This window comes from Labrus bergylta, chromosome 8, assembly GCF_963930695.1.
Source record: "Labrus bergylta chromosome 8, fLabBer1.1, whole genome shotgun sequence".
Classification (NCBI taxonomy): Eukaryota; Metazoa; Chordata; class Actinopteri; order Labriformes; family Labridae; genus Labrus; species Labrus bergylta.
This window is the reverse complement of record NC_089202.1, coordinates 1,551,890-1,577,862: the sequence shown is the minus strand read 5'-3', so window position 1 is coordinate 1,577,862 and position 25,973 is coordinate 1,551,890. Positions and strand designations below refer to the sequence as shown.

The 25,973-nt window shown below is 39.5% G+C and overlaps 1 protein-coding gene across 2 annotated transcripts in view; it reads right to left on the bottom strand.

The window, feature by feature from the left end:
• LOC109983905 (proprotein convertase subtilisin/kexin type 4-like) overlaps positions 1–25,973 on the bottom strand; it is a 180,461-nt gene that overhangs the window by 147,190 nt on the left and 7,298 nt on the right. For both annotated transcript variants that reach the window (XM_029277321.2, XM_065958149.1), the window contains exon 3: positions 5,966–6,058. In XM_029277321.2, coding sequence (XP_029133154.2) covers positions 5,966–6,058 — 93 coding nt within the window. The remainder of the gene's footprint in view (positions 1–5,965; positions 6,059–25,973) is intronic.

Here is a 25,973-nt window from a genome sequence, read left to right as displayed (position 1 = left end):
CATGATGGATTGGGGGGCTCGTGCTCTCTTCAGCTTGCGGAGGAAGTAGAGGCGCTGCTGGGACTTCTTGGCCAGTGATGTGGTGTTGGTTGTCCAGGAGAGATCCTCACTGATGTGAACCCCCAGGAACTTGGTGCTGCTCACTCTCTCCACAGCAGCACCGTCGATGGTCAGTGGGGGTTTAGGAGTGGGGACTCTCTGAAGTCGACAACAACCACCTTGGTCTTGTCGACGTTCAGGAAGAGGTTGTTGTCTCTGCACCACATGGCCAGTTGGCTGACCTCCATCCTGTAGTGCGTCTCATCGTTGTTGGAGATGAGACCAACCACTGTTGTGTCGTCCGCGAACTTCACAATGTGGTTGCTGCTGAAGGATGGAGCGCAGTCGTGGGTCAGCAGCGTGAAGAGCAGGGGGCTGAGCACACAACCTTGGGGGGCCCCAGTGCTCATGACGGTGGTTTTTGATGTGCTGCCACCGACCCGCACTGTCTGAGGCCTCTCGCTGAGGAAGTCCAGCAGCCAGTTGCACAGGGAAGTGCTGAACCCCAGCTGCTGAGGGATGATGGTGTTGAATGCTGAACTGAAGTCTATGAACAGCATTCTGACGTATGAGTTTTTGGTGTCCAGGTGGGTGAGGGATGGGTGAAGAGCAGAACAGATGGCATCCTTGGTGGATCTGTTACCTCGGTATGCAAACTGGTAGGGGTCCAGGGTGGACTAACCTTTCAAAGCACTTCATGGCGATGGGGGTCAGTGCAATGGGTCGATAGTCATTGAAAGTGGATGGTGAGGGCTTCTTAAAGATAAAGATAAAGATAAAGATAAAGATAAAGATAAACTTTATTGATCCCTGTGAGGGAAATTTGTGCATTACAGCAGCTCCAGAAAACAGGGGACTGGAATATAATTATTAAAAATAAAAATAGAAGTTAAAAACAGATCAAACATATTTACATCATTTAAATAAAAAATAAAAAATAAAAACACAATAATGTAAAATTACACAGGAACTTGTTCTTAAAAAAAAAGAAAAAAAACACACACAGTGTGTAGCATGAGGTGGTGATGTTATTAAAAAGTCAGATTAAACAGTCTGACGGCAGATGGGATGAACGACCTGCGGTAGCGCTCTGTCTTGCAGGGTGGGTGTCTCAGTCTGCTGCTGAAGGAGCTGCTCAGGGCCCCCACAATGTCATGCAGGGGGTGAGAGGGGTTGTCCATGATGGATGTCAGCTTCACTAACATCCTCCTCTCACCCACCTCCTCTACAGAGTCCAGAGGACAGTCCAAGACAGAACTGGCCCTTCTGACCAGTCTGTTCAGTCTCTTCCTGTCTCTCTCTGTGCTCCCTCCTCCCCAGCAGACCACTGCATAGAAAAGTGCAGACGCCACCACAGTGTCATAAAATGTCCGTAGCAGAGTCCTGCACACTCCAAAGGACCTCAGTCACCTCAGCAGGTGAAGTCGACATTGACCCTTCTTGTACAGGACGTCGGTGTTGTGTGACCAGTCCAGTTTATTGTTGAGGTGAACACCCAGGTATGTGTACGTCTCCACCCTCTCTATGTCCAAGCCCTGGATATTCACCGGTGCAGTCTGGGGTGACTTCCTGTGGAAGTCAATCACCATCTCCTTTGTCTTGCTGGCGTTGAGCTGAAGGTGGTTGGGCTCACTCCAGTCGACAAAGTCCATGATGACCTGCCTGTACTCCTGTTCGCTCCCCTTAGACACACACCCCACGATGGCTGTGTCATCTGAGAACTTCTGCAGGTGGCAGCTCCCCGAGTTGTAGCAGATCTTTGGAACGGGTATGATGGTGGTGGCTTTGAAGCACGACGGAACAACAGCCTGACTCAGAGAAGTGTTGAAAATGTCTGTGAAGACATCTTTGAGCTCCTCTGCACAGTCCTTCAGCACACGGCCAGGAATGTTGTCTGGACCTGCAGCCTTGCGGGTGGTGATCTTGGAGAAGGTTCTCTTCATGCTGGCAGTCAGGCACAGGGTCTGGTCGTGGGGAGGGGGGAGTGGTCTTCTGTGGGGGGCGTGCTGTTGTGTTCTTCAAACCTGGCAAAGAAGCTGTTGAGATCATTCAGCAGAGAGGTGTTGCTGTCACAGGTCTGTGGCTTGGGTTTGTAGTCCGTGATGGTCTGGATACCACGCCACAGGCTCCGCGCGTCTCTGCTGTCCTTGAAGTGTCCGGTTATTGTTAGTGTGTAGCTGCGTTTGGCTTTCCTGATGCCACCGGACAGGTTGGCCCTCACTGTTCTCAGGCAGGCTGCGTCCCCAGCTCTGAAGGCGGTGTTCCTGGCCCTCAGAAGCCCGCGTACCTCTCCTGTCAGCCATGGCTTCTGGTTAGCCCGGGTGGTGATGGTTCTGGTGGTGGTGACATCAGCAATGCATTTGCTAATGTAGGAGGTAACAGTGTCAGAATACTCCTCAATGTCTGTGTGGTTGTTGTAGGTGGCTGCCTGCTTAAACATCTCCCAGTCTGTGGGATCAAAGCAGTCTTGTAGTGCAGCAGAGGCCCCCTCTGGCCACACACATACCTGCTTCAGAACTGGTTTGGTGACTTTAACCCTGGGCCTGTAAACTGGCATTAGCATTACACTGATATGGTCAGAGTGGCCGATGTGGGGGAGGGGTGAAGCTTTGTAAGCACCTTTAACTGATGTGTAAATCATGTCCAGAATGTTACCTTCTCTTGTGGGAAAGGTCACGTGTTGGTGGAAGTGGGGTAAAACCGTCTTGAGATTTGCATGGTTAAAATCCTCAGCGATGATAAAAAAATCTGTCTGGGTGGGCTGTCTGTTGCTCACTGATGGCGTTGTAAAGTTCCCAAAGTGCGTCGATTCTATCAGCGTTGTTGGTGGTGGGGGGAATATATACAGCGACCAGCAAGGTGTTTACATACCACAGCAGCATCTCGACACCAAGCATCACTGATGTAAACACAGACTCCACCACCTTTCTTCTTTCCTCCTTTAATAAGGATTCTGTCCGAACGGTAGCATGTGAATTGTTCAAGCTGAACGGCGGAGTCTGGGATGCGTTAAGAGTATAACTCGGGCTGTGTCTGTTTACAGATTTGATTTGAACTGTTTGCAAGCTGTGTAAATGTGCATATGTGTTTATAGTGGCCTTTGTCATCTCTGAGTTTCACAATTGCATTGGGCTGTTTTACCACAGCCTTGCTAATTATGTCATTAGCAGTTAATGCAACAGCTGATTGCTGCTTTGCTGGCAGTAGGTTGTTAAAGTATACAGCTCTGCACATGCAAGAATGACAACAACATGCCTATGGACTCCTTTAACTCAGTCAGAGCTGAGTATTCTGACACTGTTACCTCCTCCTTAATATGAGCTCCAGAAGCTGGTGCAGATTACTTACTTTTAAATACTTTTTTCAAAACAATTTAACAGTATTTTTTATAAAGAGTTGATGTCGATGTATTTTTGTGATTTAAATATCTATTATAAATAGAAGGCAGTGGTCCGACATCTCTATAAAGACAGGACTCAATAGTCAGCCCAGCAAGGCAACAACATTATAATATTAAATATAACTCTAAACCATCTATTATATTCTTTTGTGTAAAAGATTTTAGGGGCATTTCGTGGACAATTTCATCTCAGAATTAGGATTTCATACTCATGTAGCTGTAAATGTTAAAACTGTCCTCCATTTTTTAAGGCCTTGTTGTGAAGGCTTAAACCTAAACTTAATTTGCTTGAGACAGTGTAATTTGGTCAAATGCTCATGGATAAGTGTGATTTTTTTTTTCATCTAAAAAGTGTTCTTTCCAAATCATGTTTGCTTGGCAAGAACTGATTAAACATTTCTGTTCAATTTACTATGTTATAGTGAGGATGGAGGTCACATGGATATCTTTCTTTTTCGGAGCATGTCACTTTTTCAATAGTTGATTAAATCTAAGGATTTTGATACTTCTGATGCAGACATCAGTAAATATATCAACATGATAGCCATAGCATGGCAGGTGTCTGACCTTGAACTCTGGCTTCAGTGGATGCAACCCGTCTCTCCCGATGTTCCAATTAAGTGTTTCCAACATGATTTAGCCAGATAGGAGTTTTTCAATAAGTGCTTTCTTTTGAAATTCAAAATGTTACAGAGGCCTGTGGCTGCAGAATAACACACTGTAATTATTGCACAACAATCTAGTGCACGATAACACTATCTTAAAATGATTTGTTCAACAACAATGCATCGGTGACTCTGTCATTGTCAATGTCAGTCATTTTTAAACAAATGAAACCCACAGAGACTTAATGTAATCACTAGTGTTTTATGGATTGTTATGTACCTTGTCAATGTGCCATAGTGCTTTTATCTGGGCATATAATTTATAAAGAAATTCACTAAGTCACTTAGGCCTCAATGTTGCAGCTTACTAAACCTTGCATGGTGCCATAATTAGAGAGCTCTGTAATGTGTTCCACCTGCCATGCAATACAAAGTACAGTGTGTGATGTACTGTGAAAGCAGCACACGTTTTCATAGACAGAGGCATGGTCAGAGGTGGGCGGCTGGAGTATATCTAAAGCTTTGGCAGCAGGCCAGCTACAGTAGCTCACACACTGTAATTATGTTTGCCAACATATAATCCCCAACCCCCCATAAATACATTTTCTATATACATACTACAACATAGACTGGTTTCAGCCAGAGTGACAGTCTGTATTAGTCTGATGGGTTAAATCGTTGTCTTCCCAAATAAATAGGTTTTGCAGATGGGTTTAGCTAAGTAGTAAAAGATACTTTGTTCAACAGTGTTTAAAGTAAGAACACAAAAAAATGTAGCCAACAGGCAGACTTCAATGCAAGGCATTCAAGGATGCAACATTGCGTGTAAGGAAATGAATCGTCTCAGGATGTAATTCTTCATTATCCAAAAACATAATCTGTGCAATCCATTAAATGTAAACCTCATTACTTAATGTGGGAAGTTTTTTTTGGTTTCAAACTTATTTTTACCTTAAGTTACGATGGTAGAAAAGTAATTAAAGTTACAGTGTAATGAAATCATGAACCATACTTGGAGTCACTGGAGATGGCCCATAAATTACTTCAATTAATCACACGCACAATGATTCAGATGATAACTGTGAATCAGAAAGTTTTGTATCCATTTCAACGTTTCTTTCTATCCAGTCCCTTTCCTGCTCTTGCCTGTGTATTTGGTACATGCATGTCTGTCTTCCTGTGTGTATAAATGTGCTGTCGCATTTTGCATTTTGTTTGTTTGTGTCACTGAAGGCAGAGTGTGTTGTGGAGGGGCCAGAGGTCTGACGCACCCTGGAGAAAGGACAGGGCCAAAGCTGCATCTCTGACCCTTCTCCCAACCCCCACCCCATCCCCCCCTCACCCTGTGCTGTCATGGGATGTCTCCGTGGGTGAAGGTTTCCCTGGCAACGAAAGCCCGGTTAGAAGGCTGCATTATGTGCTCCAAGGGTGATGCAGAGCGGCTCATTGAAGGTGGTGAGGGAGGGGGCGACAAAGTGATACTGGGTGGAAGAGGCAAGAGCTACTCAAGCAAGGTAAACAACTTTCAACCATTACTCATAACATAGCTCTGTTAGTCTTTTTTTCATCCGTCTCGCTAATCAACACCAGACCCTGATTAAAACAGCAACGCCAGCCAAATGAACTTCCATTTGCATATACATGCTGTGTAAAATCAGTCCCCATGCCAGAGTGTGAATTCACCTTGACGTGGCCGTGTTAAATGTATCAAACAGTCACGTCTAAGCAGCTGAACACTCTGATTTGCTGTAGTTACAAATCCATTTCCCGCTGTGTTACACAGACAGTGTGACTTGGGCCAAAAAAACAACCTCAGAGTCGCTTCTTTAGAGAGCCTGTGGCTTCATCCACTTCCTAAAACCTAACGTATTATAGGTGTTCTATTTAGCAATAGTGATAAATGAACAATAAAAATACTTACGCCGACTGCAGCTGCAAGGACATTCTCAAAGGTGGAACTGTCATGGCGCCCCCCACTGTCTCTAAGGGTGTACAGACCATCCAGGCAGCCAATCTGTTGGCAAAAAACAAAAAGTGGAGAAATAAAAAAATGTCAACATAAAGTGTGTCATATATTTCAATGGATTTTTACTGACTTCTATTGAAGAATGCATCATCAGTGATAATATATTCAACCTTGATCACCCATATGACCAACATGATAGTAGCCTATCCCCTCTGGCCACATGTCTTGTGTGGGTTTTTCTGCCAGAGGTGGACTGAAATCAAATTGCGAAACAGTTTATCTAACCTTATCCTGGGCTTTTCATTTCCAAGCCTTATAAACTCACATCACATTGACCACCTGGGAGAGTTAGAACTAACTAAGTGAAATCTACTCGGCAGCAATTGTGTGCCAGGCGAACATTGTGTATGTGTACATGGGTGTTTTGTGTGTGTGTGTGTGTGTGTGTGTGTGTGTGTGTGAGTGTGTGTGTGTGTGTGTGTGTGTGTGTGTGTGTGTGTGTGTGTGTGTGTTTGTGTGTGTGTGTGTGTGTGTGTGTGTGTGTGTAGGGCTTGCTGATTCTATCTTCCTTCACATTCATTCTCTCTATTCTCTGTCCCTGAGGTGCATCAGGGCTGAGACTGCCGAGTAAATTGTCCCAAATTGAGTTCCCTCTTGCCGGCAGATACAGGCCACATCCCGACCGTTTAGAGCAAGAGAAGGAGAGAGAGCAGGAGAGAGAAAGAAAAACAATCACAGCACACATCACGCGCTTGGAATTCTTCTCTCTAATTTCTCTCTTTACCTTTCTTTTCTATCCACCCTCCCTGTCTTTCCTTCTTTCTCTCTCCTCTACTGATTTCCCTGCTGCCTCTCTTTCTTCTCCCGGCACATTATTCTTCTGCTCTCTCCTCTTTATATCACTCCCTGTGTGTCTTCCCTTGTCTTTGTCTGCTGAGATAGGTATACATCAGTCTTCCATTGCTCATGCTTGGCTTTTTCTTCCCTTTGATGATTCTTTGCCCTCCTGCTTCTTCCCCTTCCTACGTCTATTTCTATCTATTTCTATCTATCCTCCCTTGATCCCTGGTCCTCTTCTCCATCTCCCTCACCAACAGTATATCTCTTCCTTGTCTGAGTCCTTTTCTCACCCCAGTTTTTCATCCCTTTCTCACTCCACCCTGCATGGCAGGCTTCACCCAGTGACATAGTATCCATCAGTGCAGACCTCCTGGGTGGAGGAGTCTCACTCTGACAATAATCACACAGTAAGTTTGTAATGCTGGCTGCTCCCCTGACGCCAGCACACTCCATTTAACTGAGCAGGGGGCCGCAGGCTAGCTGGGGCAGGGATGAAGCATGAGACAGGATAGGGATGCCAGTCGGTTCTTTGAGAACGTGTGTGTGTGTGTGTGTGTGTGTGTGTGTGTGTGGGGGGGGGGGGGGGGGGGGTTCTTGGGACTATGGACTTTTGGATTGAGACAGAAGATGCTCATGTTGCCATCTCTGTATGGAATCAGAATCCTTCTGTACTCAAAGTGATGGCTCTCTGAAGAATCCATTCTGTTTCCTTTCCTTAGCATGTATGATGTTAATTGTAGTACTGGCCTAACCAGCTGCATAAAAGCTGTTACTAACTTTCCTTTAATCTCAATAGGACAAAAAAAAATCCCTTTTGGAATTACTTCAAACACTTCGTATTTATTTTGGACTTTGGAAAGATGGATGGACTAAAGAAAAGGGATGTAGTGATGCACCTTTTACAGACACAAATTCCATTACATTACCTCTGGGTTTTTAGCCGGTTTAGAGTACCGGTACCAATCTGATACCAATGCTTACTTTTCCATATTATCCTTATTTGATTATCAAAGTTAGGCTTGGTATGGCTTTAGCTCTGAATCAGAGTGTAAAGTCTGACAATCCTACTGAGAGCAGAGACACAACATTTCATTACATTGCAAAGAAAATGTACTTAGTGTTGATCAGCCACATCATGACCAATACCCGATCTCATCTGAAATATCAGTAATGATGAGATTATAAAATGAACTTGTAGACTTACAGACTGGACACAAAATGGAACAAGCTTAAAAGATAAAATAGAGATCATAGAAATGGTTGGTTTCAACCAACAATATATTTTTAGCATTAGCCTTTAAGTGTATCTATCATTTCAGGTTGTACCCTCTCCAAGATTTCTGCTTCCAAGTCACTACTATAAAGTTGTAAAGAATTTCATTTGCAGGGGCTGTCATTTAAATAAGGCAATTTTTACTTAAAAACATGTCTTTGTTCAGAAATCTTGTCTGTATCTGATTGAATAAATCAGTAAAAAAAAACAACTCAACAGAGACCGCCCACTTTTTAGGCTGCTCTGGTTCCATTAACATGTCACAAAATTATTATATCAACAGATTGAAGCCTGGAACCAAGACAATCAGCTACCCCAATATTCTTGACCTTAATACATTTGTTTAGCGCAAAAAGAGAAAGGCAAACTTACAAGTCTGTGTACATGAATACAAATTCAGAGTCAAGGAACTACACATCCCACAACCCATTGCGCTACGTTGAAAACAAATTGGATTTTTACGATTTTTACTTCTGGAACCACACTGTTGAGATGTTCAGTGGTGCTCTCCATGGTGCTGATCCTGTGGCTGAGAGCAGACAGGGTGGTCTCTCACTAATGTTCTCAACTCATCAAAGGTTTCCACCATTTGGAAGTTCTGGCCCTGTTATTAACAATGAAACACCTGTCTCCAAATGTTTATTGTACTCAGCTCTACAGACTGACAGAGGTCTTGTTATAGTAGTTGGGCCTAGAATCAAGATCCCCATGAATAGGGCTTGAGTATCATTTTTTAAATTTGAACAGATTTTCTCTCTCCTGTCAGTCTCTACCCATGTTCCTACTGTGTTATAAGTGCTCTGTCAAGCTAATGGCCAGTAATGGATGAATTACTGTAAAATCATAGCTTGGTGTCTCAGCATGAGTCCATTTTTTTAAATTTGTCGGTACCTGTCAGGTTCAGCTTGGCCATTTTCTTAAAGACATGGGTACATGCCAGCTTTAAGTATTAGTTTTATGATCATGTACAATTGAAGTCCAAGCCCCTTTTTGGCAGAATATTTAACCAGAGACGAGAGAGCTGTTAAAAGTGGACAGCATTCCTGCAGTGCTCAAGTTAAAATAACCATTACATACAATGATGGCAGGGTGTACCCATGCAAGACAGAGGCTGAACCATCAGCAGCAGCCTGTGGATCCTTGTCTTTTGAGACATTTGTCTTTGTCTTTATCCCCCTTCTCCACCTTTTCAAACAGTCTCCTGTGGTCTAAATGAAACATCTGTGCTGTGCTTTGGTCAAAATATAACATGAATCAAGCACCAGAGGAGGTTTGTGACCCTGTATAAACCAGCTCTCTCAGAATGCTCCCTTTTTGGTGTGTGTGTCTCTTTAAATGCAGTTTTCCCAGTAGACATCACTTCTCTGTAGCAAGAATAAAAATGGAAAGTTATATTCAAGGATGGGGCTGGAGTCCATGGGTGGAGATACCAGGGGAAGGGAGGGTATTTTTTATTTTTTTAACAGAATCCAAGCTGGACAGAATATGACAGCCAGTCAGACAAGGAAGGAAACGCACAGAGCATCTGTTCAATTGTTGTTTTTGGGTGTGTGATGTTTTGGGGGGGAAATTAAAATTGTGAAAATAGTCATTTTAAAATGTTCGTTGCTAACCGTGTTTTCATGGATTTATTCATCTTGATAATTTTGTGGATATATCTTTAAATTGTGTCAACCATCTTCTTCTTTTAGGTTTGTGAAGCTGTAATACATATGTGTTAGAGACCTCATAGCAGCAGAGTTATATTTGGATTGAAGTGTCTGTTGTGAGCAGAGAAGGAAATGTGACTCTGAGACTGAAGAAATGTATATGTCTGATATTTAAGAGTCAAGGTGATGTCTTCTTTCTAGTCTTTTAGAGATGAACCGAAGCAGCCAGGAATTTGTGGGATGTACCTTCTAGCAGAATATAAGCAACACTGTGAAGATGAAGACTTGGCCAATGATTGTCAATGATTGTCAATGATTTTGAGATCTTGGTCAGCATGGGTCAGCGATGGTCTGCACTTTGTCAGCCATGTGTGTTGTCTGACCATGGCTGAATAAATCTAAGATGATCCACAGTCTGTTTCACGATTCCATCATTGTTCATATACTATAGAAACAACCCCCACCTAACATTGTGTCACTTGATGTTATTGACAATGGAGTTGCACAACATGCAAACTAGGACACACAATCAACTGTACATAAAAATTAGCAAGCAATTTGAATTCAATCAAAACAAACACACGTACACACACCCCCTAAAAAACACACACGTTTGTGTCCTGCCAGAGCAGGTTTCACAACAAAACAATATGAGGCCAATCAGGGGACCATTGGTATGGCTCTCCCTCTGCTAATGAAGGCACTTTGAAAAGGTAATCTAATTCTCCAGCAGCAATTAAGGCTGGGAGCGCCTTGTCACTATCAATTATCTGCTCCTTCACTCATGTTCTCCAGTGCGGACGCTGAGCCTGCCTGACACACAGCACTGTTGGACAAATCAACCCCATCAGCCAGCCAGTCACTGAGAACACTAATCATGGGAGTGTTCAAACACACACACACACAGATAGATACTGTATACCTCAATCATTGCACTGCACTATAAACTAAGTAAGCTTGAAGGGAGTTGGGATGTCCTGGCTGGCTGCAGTCAGAGGGAGGTAGAACTTCACTGAGTGGATTTATAAACAGTGTAAACGACAGAAACTGAATCCTACATTGTGGTTATGGCCGATGTGTACAGTAAATTTAAATAGGTTGATATTGGATTCTGCCATTGAAGTGCTAGCTTTTTGTCTTCATTAGGCACATTTTACCTGTAACAAGAAATTAAAAAAACGCAGAACTTCTAATGGTTCTTGATGAACTTTTTTTCTGACTAGCTGTGAAATTCTACTTGCGGAGTTAGGGATATTTTCTCCCATGTATAGGAGCTTAAAAAACAGCATTATTGATTAATCCCAAAATATTTCAATTTTTACACATATGATGAATCTAAACCAATCTAAATCCTAATAAATGGAACTAAATAAATGTGAAGACTTAATTGTATAACACAAACAATCAATTCGTCATAGTTGTCAATCTTCATTTGTATAGTGCCAATTGATAAAAAAAAGTGACTTCACAAAAAGAGCGGGTCTAGACATAACTCTTCATTATCATTTACAAACCCCCAACATATGATCACAGTACAGCAAGAAATCAGTATCTTTTTTTAAATTGTCATTTTATTAGAAGCTCTTTCATCAAGTTTTGAGAATGTAGAATTGCATCACATATGTCTTCTGACTGTTTCATTCATTTTTATCCCAAAATATATGTCAATATTATAGCTAGAGGGAGACTATCTCTCCATGTATAAGGCAAACAAAAATATTTAAAAATGATCTTAACAGTGAACTGTCTGACTTACTGAGACAGTGTAGAACTGGTTTGGAATAACTGTCTCTTTAAAATACTTTCATAATTTTGTAATAAGCATTCTTCTTTATTCTGATTACTTTGATGGTGTAAATAAAAGTTTGATTTTTAAATAGTAAAATATGGTTTTAATCCAGACAAACTGTATTATTGTGTGTTGTGACTGACTGACTCATTCATATTGGTATTTTTTTAGTTACAGACAAAAACCAAATGCACCCTCCTAATACGACAATGAAGAATAACAAACGAAATCATCTTGCTTGCTTGTATTGCAAACTATTAGGGAACTAAATTTAGAGAAAGGTAAAAACCCTTAGAAATGTTGGTAAAAACATTTGTTTAAGATGGAAATGGAAGTTGCAGATGTGAAAACATCTGGACTTTTAAGGCTTTGTTTGTATTGTTGCAGAACTTCTAACAAAAATCATTGAATCAGGAATTCAAACTAGACAACCATATTATTAAAACACAGACTAAATTTTTCTTTTTAACTAATGCATAAAGCACAACGTGGAGATTGAATCTATGACACTGATACAGGGCACATGGGCAAAGCACCCTGACCTATGGCCCTCTCCCAGGACTGAGAACAACACTGCAAGTCCACTTGACCTTGAGCCTCCAGACAGAAGTATAAGCTGAAAGAAAGGACTATTGAAAATGCCCTCTTGACATCTCAACTGCTAATTCCATCTCTACAACGAATGACCTTAGTCCAACGCACTGATGAGAAGGGATTAGCATGACAGTACTGCTGCTGGGAGAAAGGTGCTGCAAAGCTTTTTACAAATTCTAAACTTGACTGTGTTGCTGCAGGAAACCTATGTTCCAGGGTACTTACAGATATAAATCATATGTGAATATGTACTTACTTTCACTACAGGTATTCGCAAACAACCTCTTAATGTTAATGGTTTTTATAGAAATTTGACTCTTACCTTGATGGAGAGTACTTAATATTTAAAGAAAAAACCTGAATATTTAAAACAAAAAGCAAGATCGTCATAAACACCAAGTCACCAAATAGAAGCTCAAAGTTTAAATGACCTCCTCCAATCAAGAAAAGACCAAAGAACAGATGGATGGAACAAAAGAAAACAAAGCCCTGCAACAAAGTAAGGATTATAGAAACTTATAATAATAAGTATATTGAAACCACTATTCCTTCCTTGTGCTAGATGGATTGAAAGTTTAGGCCTTTATTCTAGGTAACTGAATGGATAGAAAACAAAAATGAACGTGGTTTGCTTCCCAATGTGTGAAAGTCCAATTTTAAATTATTTACATTTAATACTACTCTCTAAAAATGTGCTGCATGAAACAGCAGTTCACAACCTTGCCCTTGAAACAGAAACACTCCAGAAGAGAGTGTATTCAAACATGGGACAATAATGATTTAAGTTTACCATGATAAACATTTAATAAACATTTGTTTATAAATCATTCATAGGTAATTTTCCACTTAATTGGGTTAAAAAACAACAACCTACACTGCAAAAAACAAAATGACAAACAAGCAAACACAGCTGGAAGGTAGCATCGTTCAATATCAGCAGAAAACTGTGTTTGAAAAAAGAAAAGAAAAAATCAATCTTGACAGTGACTTGGATCAGCTGCAGACCTTCACTTCCATAATGACTAAAAATTGGACTTGAGAATTTTGGACCCCACCCAAAAATCACTTACAATTATGCAAGATGGAAGCCAAGAGCAGTCAAAATAATAATTATAGATTTATCAAATTAAGAAGAGGATATTAATTATCCCATTGTGGCGTTTTTGTTCTGTTTTTTTATCAATCTTAAGGGGATACTTCACTCATTTGCTTTAATCTTTGTATCATTAGAAACCTGGTAGTATTTTTGAATGGTCGTGCATTCCGCCCTCATTTTCCCCTGAGATGTGAAATCTTTGTATTTCTAAGTCCGAAAAGGAGCTTCCAGTGACGCAAGAATCGTCATATTGCGTCACTGGAAGCTGTTGTGGTTAGCGGGATGAAACTACAACGCTAGTTACTCATATTTTCGACCACTGAAGCTACTAATTCTAATTCTAAACTAATTCTGGAAGAAATCTCTGAATCAGTTGAGGAAACGGTCCTATGTGTTGAAGTAAATATGTCTGTAAATGTTTTTATTAATATATTTCTACTGCTATATTGTATATTTTGGAGAAACTGTAACGATCAAATTTCCCTCTAGGATTAATAAAGTATTTCTGATTCTGAAATCGAGGACCTTAGTGGGAGGGGCCTGCAGTGCTGTGCATTCTGGGATTTGGTGTCTTTCATCCACGAGCCAAAAAGACACTTTCTGCCTTTTCTCGGCCAAGAAGGCACCAACTTCAAAATGTATTTCACATTTCTATTACATATATGACCCAATGTCAATACAGATCCATGTTTCAACGGGTGAAGTATCCCTTTAAGTACAGCCTCATGGAAAAAAATAATAAATAAAAGTACACTTTGCGATTTGATAGTTGTTACTTTTGATTTTTCTTGGTCTTAAAGTTGATTCAAAGGTCCAGAATCACTGCTGGTTTATCTTCTGAACAACATATAGGACAATAAACTTACTACTTCAACTCTTGCATATAAACCTGACTTAATCCTCCTTTAATCCTTAGATGCTATATTATACAAGTCATTGAAAAATGATTGAGCCATTTTGTATGCTTATTATATACTGTATACCCATTATTTGTTCTGAATGGATTGAAATGGCCAAAAATCATAATTCATAAAAACGTACTTTTTAGAATCAAGGCACGGTAAAAAACAAAAGCTCATCAAAAGCCGCACAGGTATTCAATCAAGTCAAGTGAAGCCACTCAATTATAAAAATGCTTTCCTGGTGGCAATAATGGCTTCCTACTGCTGTACATTACGGAGAAGTTACTGGAATCTGCTGCCAACTAAGTGTTTTAACCATAGAATATAATAAATAAAATAACAGTGGACGAAGAGTCTCATCAAGGGGGTTGTGGAAGCCTCTTGATGGCAGTCAGTCTGAACCTAACCTTCAGTCAAGCGTACAACAGCCAAAGAGCTGGAGGTCTTGAGCCTCTTGACAAACAGCTACACTGCACCCGCCTGTCAGTCAAGTCAGCCACATGCATAATAACGAGTAACTGATGTCCTTCAATATCAAAACAGTAGTTGTAAAAAGGTACAGCGGGTGCTGATAAAGACATGAGCTATTCAACCAATTTCCTTTTTTTGAAACAGGCTGTAAACATGTATTTGACTTCGGGTAACTCTGCAGCTAGCCTTAAGTAGACACCTGATTTTTACACTTTGTTACCCTAACCCCCCTACTGCCCCAGAACACTGACAGAAAATGATAGCTCATAGTGATCATAATACTAACATTAAGCTTAGCTAATAAGTGTTCATTTATGCTTTGCCCTTCACCTCCCAAGTGGGAGCATTATTGACCCAGACACATCAAAGATACATAAAGATGTCCATACTTTCTTATTCTTATTATTGTGGCGGCTGTGTAGGGGAAATATTCTCAATAATATTATATATGCAAACATCACTTAACTGAACTTCATGACAAGGACTTTGCTGTTTAAGTGTTAGCGTTGCAGTTGATGTCAGTGGGTCACAAATGCCCAAAATTTGCAGTTTGTCTTATATACAAATCTCTGTTTTTTTCTGTTGTAAACACAACGCGCTCTAAAGACGTGAAAAATTAAAAAGCTCTTGCTGCAGCTCCACAGAGCGTCAGGGATGGCTGCCATCTTCACAAGAACTTTTTGTCTTCCAGGCCTCTGGGCCAGTAGAACTATGAATTGCTGTGTTAAGATTTGTGTTGTTTTGTCTGTTTGGTAAAAGAGTTTAAGATACATAATACAACGTAAAGTTGTGTGATGAGAATAGTTCGTAGCCCCTTGTAACCCTAAAAAAAAGGAAAACTGCCCAATTCTTCATTGCAAGTTCCCTGTGTGTGTTCAGCCAAGATTTAATAAGAGTGGATACTTATAGTGTAACATAATTGTTAAAAAAAATGTATTACTTCACTTGAGAAATGGAAATAAAATAAAAAATAAAATAAAAATATATCAAATAAAATAACAGGTAGATAGATTAACTATTCCTTTTTTTTCATTTTTTTATTGATCTTAGGTGCCCAACTAAAAAATTAAGAAATCATGACAAACATTTCAAGAGTAAAAGGGAGTAAAAATATGTAAAGAAAGGACAAAGAAGTGGACTACTGCTCTGGAGTTATTTACCTTAATTGGACATTCCTGTGCTTTGGGCTACTTTTTTTATGTAGACAGATTTTTTGTGGGGCTGGGGCTAAACCTTTTTGTGTTTGTGAGAAAACAACAAGCTTTGAACAACTCAGTTACAGACTCACTGTTATAGCAACTTCCAAATTACAAATAGATTTCTGGGGTACTGTAAAATACTACATGTTGGTGTTGTGGAGCTATGACCAACCTCAGTCCAAAACAATAATCCCTGTCCAGACTCCATAGTAGCCTTTAAAATAAAATAATCACAGAAAAACACTGTTTGTATGACAGGTATTGAGTTGGACTTGTAGTCCTGTCAGTGGTGAGAAATACACAGGATACGTGCTGCTGCTGATGGACTCCTACAGACAAACAGAAAGAGGAGAGATGAAGGGAGGGAAGGAAGGGGAATGCATGAAGGATAAACACAAACAAACACAGACATCAAGAGTCATTGAAGCAGTGTGTGAGAGCAACGAAAGGCAGACCACCCTATGGAGAAACAGCAGCTGGTGTGTATACTAACAGCCCCACAGGGGCTACAGTCTCCACAGCCCCAAATGTTGGGCAGAAAGGAGAGATCGGAGGAGGGATGGGTGATGGAGGGAGATGCTAAGGGCTAAAAGGGGTGAGTGGTTAAGCCTGGTTGGTTACAGTATTGGCAGGAAAGATGGGAGATGGGAGATGGGAGGGGGGAATGAGGGAGCCCATAGTCCATCGTAATGCAAAAAAAAAGCTAGATCTAATGAAGACAAAGGTAATTAGTTTAAGATTGTTGAATTCCTCAGTGTACATAAGCTATTCATTTCAGTTTGTCACAAGGAGGCCAACAAGGTAAGAAACATGACCATTTAAATTATTTAGATGAATTAAAAAAGACCAGTGGTGGACAAATTGTAGATACTCCTTGTCAAATATAGGTCCTATACAAGTGACAGTTGCATAGTCAAATTATAACTTTAGTAAAAGTACCGGTGTGCTTGCTTATAAAAAATGCCTAAATTAAAACTATGCTGCATAAAAAATATATAATCTCTTAATCTTGTATAAAACAAAATGTGACTCAATGAGTGATCCAAAGTAAAGAATATTCATTTTAAAAATGTATTTTCACGATGCATGAGAATACATGGGTGTACATCCTGCCGCGATAGGTTTATTAAGAAAACGTTTTGTACATGTTTTTAAACTCTAATGCTACAGATTTACAGATTTATAGCTCCTACATAACATAATCAATCAAAAGAACAACCAAATATACAGTTTTAAAAAAAGCCAAAGATGAAGAAAAACAATACCAAGATTGTTAAATTGAACTTTTTATGAGGGAAACCTGCATGTATTTACATGTGTATTACTCTTTGATTGATTGATTGATTGATTAAATTTATTTCAGACATATCAAATAAAATCAAACATATCAAAAATACAAAACAAAATGAAAAGCACGAAAATAGAACAAACAAAAAACAATGTTCAAATTATTTTAAAAAAAAAAGAAAAAGAAAAAGAAAATTACATATATTCAATTGATATGCCTGAAAAGGAATAGGAAGAAGTATAAAACTTATTTAATCCTACCCCTTTTCCACAGCTCAATAATTAATATTTATTAAATTAAATTCCTGTGTTCCTTATAATCTCTCTATATATACAATCTATCTATATACAATTTGCTATACTATATTTAAGATACTATATTTGATATTTACAATCCAATGATTTTCCAACCATATATACAACTTGATATACTATGATTTTTTATAATTTATATATTTATACAATCCATATATCTATATATACATATCTATTTGTACAATTTGATGTACTATATTTATATATTTATACAATCTGTATATCTATACAGTTTGGTATCGTATGTTTACAATTATAAATTTGATGCAATCTATATATATTTATATATATATATATATATATATACAATTTGATATAGGCTACTATATGTACAATTTACATATGTACAACACGCATTAACATACACCTGTGTATACAAAACCTGTAAACCCAATTATTATTATATTTATTTTATTATTATTATTATTTATTATTATTTTTTCCTTCTTAAAGCTCTCCCTCATCCCTGTACCTTTTGAAAATCATTGCGTTGTACATTTTTTTAAACTGGATCATGTTTGGACAATGCTTTAGCTCCATGCTCATACCATTCCACAGTTTCACACCACCAATTGAAATGCATTGACTTTTTAAAGTCGTGCGAACAGCTAGCATCTTGAAATTTAACTTTTCCCTCAAATTATAACCCCCCTCTCTGCCACTTAATAGTCAACCAGGTCAATGAACTTTATAGTACTGCAATGTAAAAACAGGAGGTTGGTGTGATCATAATATCCTGCTTTATTGATTGTTCTTATGGCTCATTTTTGAAGTGTGACTAGTGGTAGCGGTGAGCTTTTGTAAGTGGTCCCCCCAGACCTCCACACATTAATTTAAATAAGGTAAGATCATTGAACAGTATTCAATTCAATTCAATTCAATTCAATTTATTTGTATAGCGTCAACTCATAACAAGTGTTATCTCAAGACACTTTACAAAAAGCAGGTAAAATACCTTACTCTTTGTCTGTTAACATTACAAAAGAGCAGGTAAAAAGACCTTACTCATTATTATGTTACAAAAAGCAGGTAAAAGACCTTCCTTATTGCTATATTACAAAGACCCGGCCTATCCATAATGAGCACTTTAGCAAAGCAGCAAAAGTTACAGTGGTAAGAAAAAACTGCCTAATTAAAAGGCAGAAATCTTCGGCCGGATCCCCGGCTCATGACGAAACAGCCTTCACAGGCCTAGACTGCACCGGGGTTGGAAAGGGATAAGGGGAGAGATGGGATAAGATGCAGGAAGAGGGATAGGGAGCAAGGGGGTGGGGGGAGGCAGACCTCCATCAACAATCCGGTGGGGGAGGGGGGGGGGTTGTTCTGTAGAGAATATGCAATGATTTGTGATCCAATATATGCTTTGCTTTACATAGGACTGAGATGCTACGTGACAGTTTAGATTTAACATGTTTTATGTGAGGTTTCCAGCAGAGCTTGTGGTCTATTGTCACACCTAGGAATTTATTTACATACACTCTTTCAATATTAACACCATCTATCTTACATTTACGTCATTATTTAAATTACAATTTCCAAACAACATGATTTTTGTTTTGCTTAAATTCAATGATAATTTATTATTGTCAAACCACCTTTTTAATTTGCTCATTTCAGATGTAATTAACTCCAGAAGCTGCTGCAAATCCTCTCCCGTACAAAAATATTTGTGTCATCTGCAAATAACACAAATTGTAGAATATTTGAGGTTTTACATATATCATTTATATAGAGAATAAAAAGAATTGGGCCCAACACTGACCCCTGGGGGACACCACAAGCAATGTCCAAACAAGATGACGTGTATTCACCCAACTTCACAAACTGTTGCCTGTTATGTAGATAGCTCCTCAGCTAGTTTAATACAACCCCCCTGATACCATACCGTTCTAATTTATGAATTAATCTGTCGTGATTTATTGTATCAAATGCTTTTTTGAGATCAATAAAAACACCAGCTGCATAATTCTTTTGGTCCAGGGAATTTGTGATTTTTTTCAATTAGCTCAATGACTGCTAATGAAGTGGATCTGTTGGGTCTGAATCCATATTGGCTGTCAGTTAGTAAGTTGTGTTTATTGATAAATTTGTTTAGTCTGTCAGCAAAGAGTTTTTCTAAGATTTTTGAAAATGGAGGAAGCAGTGAAACAGGCCTGTAGTTTGTGAAGTGGTGTTTGTCTCCAGTTTTGTACAGCGGCATGACTTTTGCAATTTTAATTTTTCTTGGGAATTTACCAGTTTTAAATGATAAGTTACAGATGTGCGTTAGTGGTTTTGCAATTCCCTGAATGACCTAACTATTCTCATGTCAATGTCATTATAGTCAGTAGAAGTTTTGTTTTTACATTTATGAACAATCTCTATAATTTCACTCTCTTCCACGGCTGTTAGAAACATTGATTTTGGATTAATGTCTATGAAATCATAATTCTTGTTGTCAGATCTCACAGAAACAGGGATTTTTTCCAGCCAATATTGGTCCAACATTTACAAAATAATTATTGAAGCCATTAACTGCATCATCCATATTATCAATAGTCATATCATTATCAATAAAGTCATGTGGATATTTAACTTGTCTAGAACCATTTCCAATAACACTATTTAATATATTCCATAAACCTTTACTATTGTTTTTATTTTTATCTAACAATTTGCTGTAATATTCTTTCCTACTATTTCTCATAATATTAGTTAGCTTATTTTTATATTTTTTATATTTATTTTCTGCATCTTTGGTTCTAAGTTTTATGAATTCTTATATAGTGTATTTTTCTTTTTGCAGGCATTTTGTAATCCCTTAATTATCCATGGACTATCTGAACATTTAAATTTCATTTTGATTTCTTTTATTGGACAACATTTATCATACAACAACTTAAATACCCCTAAGAATTTTTCATAAGCTCTGTCAATGTTTTCTTCTTTATATAATATTTCCCAATTTTGATTTATTAATTCATTTTTTAAAGCGTTCATTGACTCTTCTGTCCGTACTCTTCTGTACTTGACTGTACTCTCCTGTTTTTCCCTCTTGTAGTCGTTATTAAAAACTATAAACACTGGCAGATGGTCACTGATGTCATTGATCATTAATCCACTTATTGTATTATTGTCTATAACGTTTGTAAATATGTTGTCAATCAATGTGGCACAGTGAGATGTAATCCTGCTGGGTCTGGTGATTTTTGGATAGAGGCTTAGACTGTACATTGTACTGATAAAGTCTTCAGTTGGTTTGTGGTTATTGGGATTAAGCAGATCTATATTAAAATCCCCACAGATGAACATGACCTTTTGATTAGATATTGTGAACATTTCTTCCACCCATTCTTTGAATATATCAATATTGGAACCCGGTGCTCTATAAATACAGCTAACAATTACTTTCTTCTTTTTTTCCATGCAGATTTCAACAGTTAAACATTCTAATAAATTTCTGATTGCAGTTGTCATTCCATCTACCACCTTGCAATTAAGGTTTTTTTCCACATACACAGCCACACCTCCTCCAGTCTTGTTTTCTCTGTTCTTGTAGTTCAGTTCATAGCCATCTAATTCAAAGTCCACACCCTTTTCATTGTTGATCCAAGTTTCTGATATTGCAATTATGTTAAATGGTTGTGCAAACTGACGTAAATATTCCTTAATGTTGTGGAAATTTGCATACAGACTTCTACCGTTAAAATGAATGATTGGTAGTTTCTGATCTGCCTTAATGGTCTTATTGTACTGTTCATCTGTGTAATAGCCGCAGTCATCATTGATGTTTAAGAAGAATTTATTTTCCGGGTAGATATTGTATTCCATGTCTTGTAAATTGTGCTCTGTGTATTCAAATGTTTTCAGTTCCAGATTCTCATTATCAGCAATCATTTGGGTTATAGGTACCGGTATAATGTCTCCAGATGTAGATGAATGATTTCCTTTAGAGTGTGCCAGTTCGGCCTCATTGAAACTTGTCCAGCTCCGCAATGTCTCTGATCACCATCACTTTGGCCTCCTCCGGTGTTCCGTTCAGCTTTATGAAGATTTTGCAGTTGGTGGTCCACGTGGATTGTATTTTATTTTGTTTCTTGATGAATCGTGCTTACCTGGCTATATCTGCGTTTCGTTTTGTTAAGTGTTCATTGATGTAGACGTCTGTCCCCTTCAGCTGCCTGCCTTGTTTCAGTAGTGCAATTTTGTGTTTACGGTTCACAAACCTCATTATTATAGCCGGTTTGTCGGTGTTGTAGGTGTTGTTTTTGCGGGGCAGAGGATGACAAGCCTTGATGGTGTTACAGTCAAAGTCAATTCCCTTTGACTGTAGGAATGCTGCCACTTGTTGCTCCGCGGACTCTGAGGCTGCTTCTGGTTTGCCGTCACGGTCAGCGGTCACTGCCCGTGCATACGGGCAGTATACGTTTTATTTTGAGCCCCGATATAATAATATCATTCATTCTGGTGTATTGCTCCAGGTAGGCCACTCTGCTCTCCAGGAACACGATCTTCTTGTCCTTCTCCTCGTTCTCCAGCCTCAGCGCCTTAACCTCGGCCACCAGGTCCAGGATGGATTTCTGCTGCAGCCTGACAGCGGTAATCTCCCCCGAGAGAAAGTCCAGCGACTTCTTAATGTCGTCGACTTCCTCCATCACCGGTTGTTTCTCTGACACTCTGACACTCTGACACTTATCATGGCGTTCAAGAATATTGCATTATTTACAGAATCATAAATTAGTCAATGAAATATCTAAAAATGAGCGGGGTGTCATGGAATATTTTTTTTTACTCTTAACAGTAAAAAAAAACATTTTTTACTTTCACAGAACTGCAGCAAATCCCTGAACCATCGAAGTTCAGCCCTTCTGCTCCACAGATCATTGAAACGGTTTATTGATTATTAAAGATAATTCTCTCTCAACTTATTACGAGCTCTAAAGACAATTTAAATACACAACATGAAATGTGACTCATCCATGTCTACTAAGTAGGTAATATTACACACATAAGTTACTAATAAATCCAGGCCCTTGTTGTACTGTGTGATGTTATGACATTACGTTGGAATTAGTGGAGTATTATCTAAACAAGGCTTACTGCACTCTACACCTACATACTAAGTTATTTCATTTCAAGTCCAAGTTGCTCAAGGCTTCAACACTTACTTTTTTGTAACAAGAAACCAAAATATGTTTAAAATCAAAATGAATTCAATATTAACCGTATAAAAAAATTCAACACTCGGCTGAAAAGCTTTTTAGAAATGAATCACAACTTCAAGCACTGTAGTCCACTTCTCATGAGGTTGGATTTAATGTGTGTGTTTTTAAACAATTTCTGCCTCTCTCACAGTTCATCTTCACTGGTTTTAACAAACCTGGTTTACTTTCACTTATTCCTCCGTAAGCTCTCAAAAGTCCTTTCCAAAAAACAAACTTGTAGTGCAATAGGACAGTAAACAGACATAACATTCTAAATATCTCCTCTCACATGTAAGTGTAAGAGCATTGTCTAGCATTCTAGTTTTCTTCTCTTCCACCACCATTCCCAGTTCTTACTAACAATCTCCCTCTACCCCCCCCCCCCCCCACACACACACACACACACACACACACACACACACACACACTCTCTCTCTCTCTCTCTCGCTCCATTTCAATATTGAAGAGAGTTTTATTAAGGACTAGACTTGGGTGTGCTGAGGCGCTTTCAGTAATTTTCCTACAAAGTGCTTTAATCCATCACACGGCCAACATGTGGCCTTTGCAGCCATACATCATCTCTACCCAGAGAGGAAGAAGAGGAGAAGGCTCTCCTCCTTTCTGCTCTCCTCCTTCTCTCCTCTTCCTCACCCCTTTCTTCCTCATCTTCCACTTCTTCTTCCCCGCTTTCTGCACCCCACTAGAGTTTCCCACCTGGGAGGGAAACCACATCTTCTCCACACATTCCTCACTCAAAGTCCTCTCTCCATCTACAAATGAGAGTGAGGCATGAGGGAGGGTGGGGTGAGAGGAGGAGCGGTTGTAAGCAAAGAGAGAGAGAGAGAGCGAAAATGAAAGAGATGGAGATAGGCGTGAGTGAATGAGTGTGCGAGTGAGCGAGTGAGAAAGAAAGAGATAAGGAAAATGGAGAAAAGCTTACTGGAATGAATTAAAATTGGGGACAAAAGGGAATGAGAGGAAGTCAGCGTGTGTGTGTGCATGTCTGTGTGTGTGTGTGTGTGTGTGTGTGTGTGTGTGTGTGTGTGTGTGTGTGTGTGTGTGTGTCTGTGTGTGTGTGTGTGTGTGTGTGTGTGTCTGTGTGTGTGTGGGTGTGTGTGTCTGTGTCTGTGTGTGTGTGGGTGTGTGTGTGCACACACGTGAGTGTGTGCGTGCTGTGAATGCTATATGAGCAAGGTGTATGCATCTGCACTTGCACGAGGAAAGAGAAATTGGCAGAGAAAGAGTGGAGATGGGAAATAGAAAAAAAAGAGCTGTATTTCCCAGCATGCAGCTGGTGTAGTGTTGCCCTCTGTGTTGCCCCTGGCCAACACCTGCCTCTATTTCACTCCCTCTGCCTTCCTCTTGCTGAGGCACAGAGGTGAACCCTGGGCCCCCTGACTAATGGAATGGACCCTTTCCTCCAACCATTAGAGGATTGGTGTCCCTTTCCACGCCCTTTGGTACAGAAAAGGGAAAGGATGGTGGCACATTTGACTTTTTCCTTTTGCCAGACACACACACACACACACACACACACACACACACACACACACACACACACACACACACACACACACACACACACACACACACACACACCTGGTCATAACATAACAGCCTTGAGTAATCCAGTCAGAGTAAGGCTTGACATAGCTTAGCATCTGACAGAGGCTATTTCTGAGAGAATATTAGAAATTCTGAATTGGGAGCAGTGCAATGAGGTTTCAGTGAAAAACTCCCTGAATGTGTACGACAGCGGCCCCGGCTGATCATGAAGTGCTGGTGTGATTTCATTTAGCCAGTAAATCCAATGCTCTACCTCAATTACATCTGCTTTACTCAGATGGAAAACACAGCTCCCATGTACAGAGGCAGGAGGGGAGGGGAGGGGGCGATGCATGGAGCGGATTGGGGATTAAATCTCTCGATGAGCTGATAGCACGTCCACAGACAGCGAGCCAAGCTGTGCCGTAGTAATGTTATGCTAATGATATGGTAATGATATGGTAATCTGCCAACAGTATTCCACCTCACTGGAGACAAGAGGAATCTAGGAGGCCTTTCACCATTGGTTGGAGACCAGGGACTTCCTGGTGTCAGAGGTCAACACACACACACACGCACACACAAAATGCACTTAATTCACTTAAAAGCAGTGAACTCAGCTAAAATAAAAACAATGCAACACCGACCTAATCTGCCTCTAATCGGATTTGCAAACTCAAAAGTAAGCAAGAAATAATACCTGTACACAATGCAGTACCATGTAATATAACTTAAAACAATGTCTGCTGTATTGTTAGTAAGCGGCTGAGATTTATTTTATCAGTATATTATCAAATCCAAATATGTTTTTTTGTGACGTGAAATAGAGAGTTATTTATTTAAGAAGGTTCTTTTTTCCTTGTCATTGTGTGTGAAACTCTGCCCCTTTAATGGCTGCCAGTACCTGCCTAGTCAGAGCATCTCTTTCTCTCTGGTTTGTAGGGATTTCATTACACCATCATTGTCAGTTGGAGATTAGAGTTACTATTGTTTGACAGCGGTGAATGAACTGGCAAGAGCTACATTTGATATGTTTGTGTCTTTATTTAATTTTTCGACATATGACTGTACCTTATCTTATTGGGGATGGGCTGACTAACAGTCTAATTCAAAAGGAATGTTGACAAACCATAAGCCATCTTTTAAAAAATTGTAGATGAGCTTGTGTAAGAAAAGTTAAAGACAAATGAGGAATGATGCACTCTTTGTTTTTGGCATGTTTTAAAATTGTAAAAGGACTGACAGGAAAGGATTCAGTGTGTTTAATAAAGACACACCTGCAATGCATCACAGCAAATCTGTACATGCGGCATGAAGACATGGTATTCTGCTTTGTTGTTTCTTTTGTATTTTACAGTTGCAAAATGGATATGTCAAGGCTGCACAATGGGGAGACGCAATGACATTTTCTTGGATCCTGAACACTAAATCAAAGAGACCAACAATATGTTGAGCGCCAGCATGGAGACATTTGATTCCCATTCCACTCATGCAGCATTACCGCTGGAATGCCAGCAGACATCACAATCCTCCCAAGCTGGTGTTGGGCTTGTCAGGTTATTCATTTCAATTCAATATAAAAAACACACACACATATATATATATATATATATATATATCACAACAAAATTGTGAAGCCACTGCTTCTTCTTGATATCACAATATTTGCAAAGGTTTGAATTAACAAAGGTGATTTAGTGTCAGTGACATTTAGCATCAGCCTCTGGCGACAGACAGGTAAAAGAAGCCGATTGCAGATTGGACCTGAGGGGACTGTGAAAGTGGGGTTCGTCTTAGAAACTTCTTGGACAATATGATGA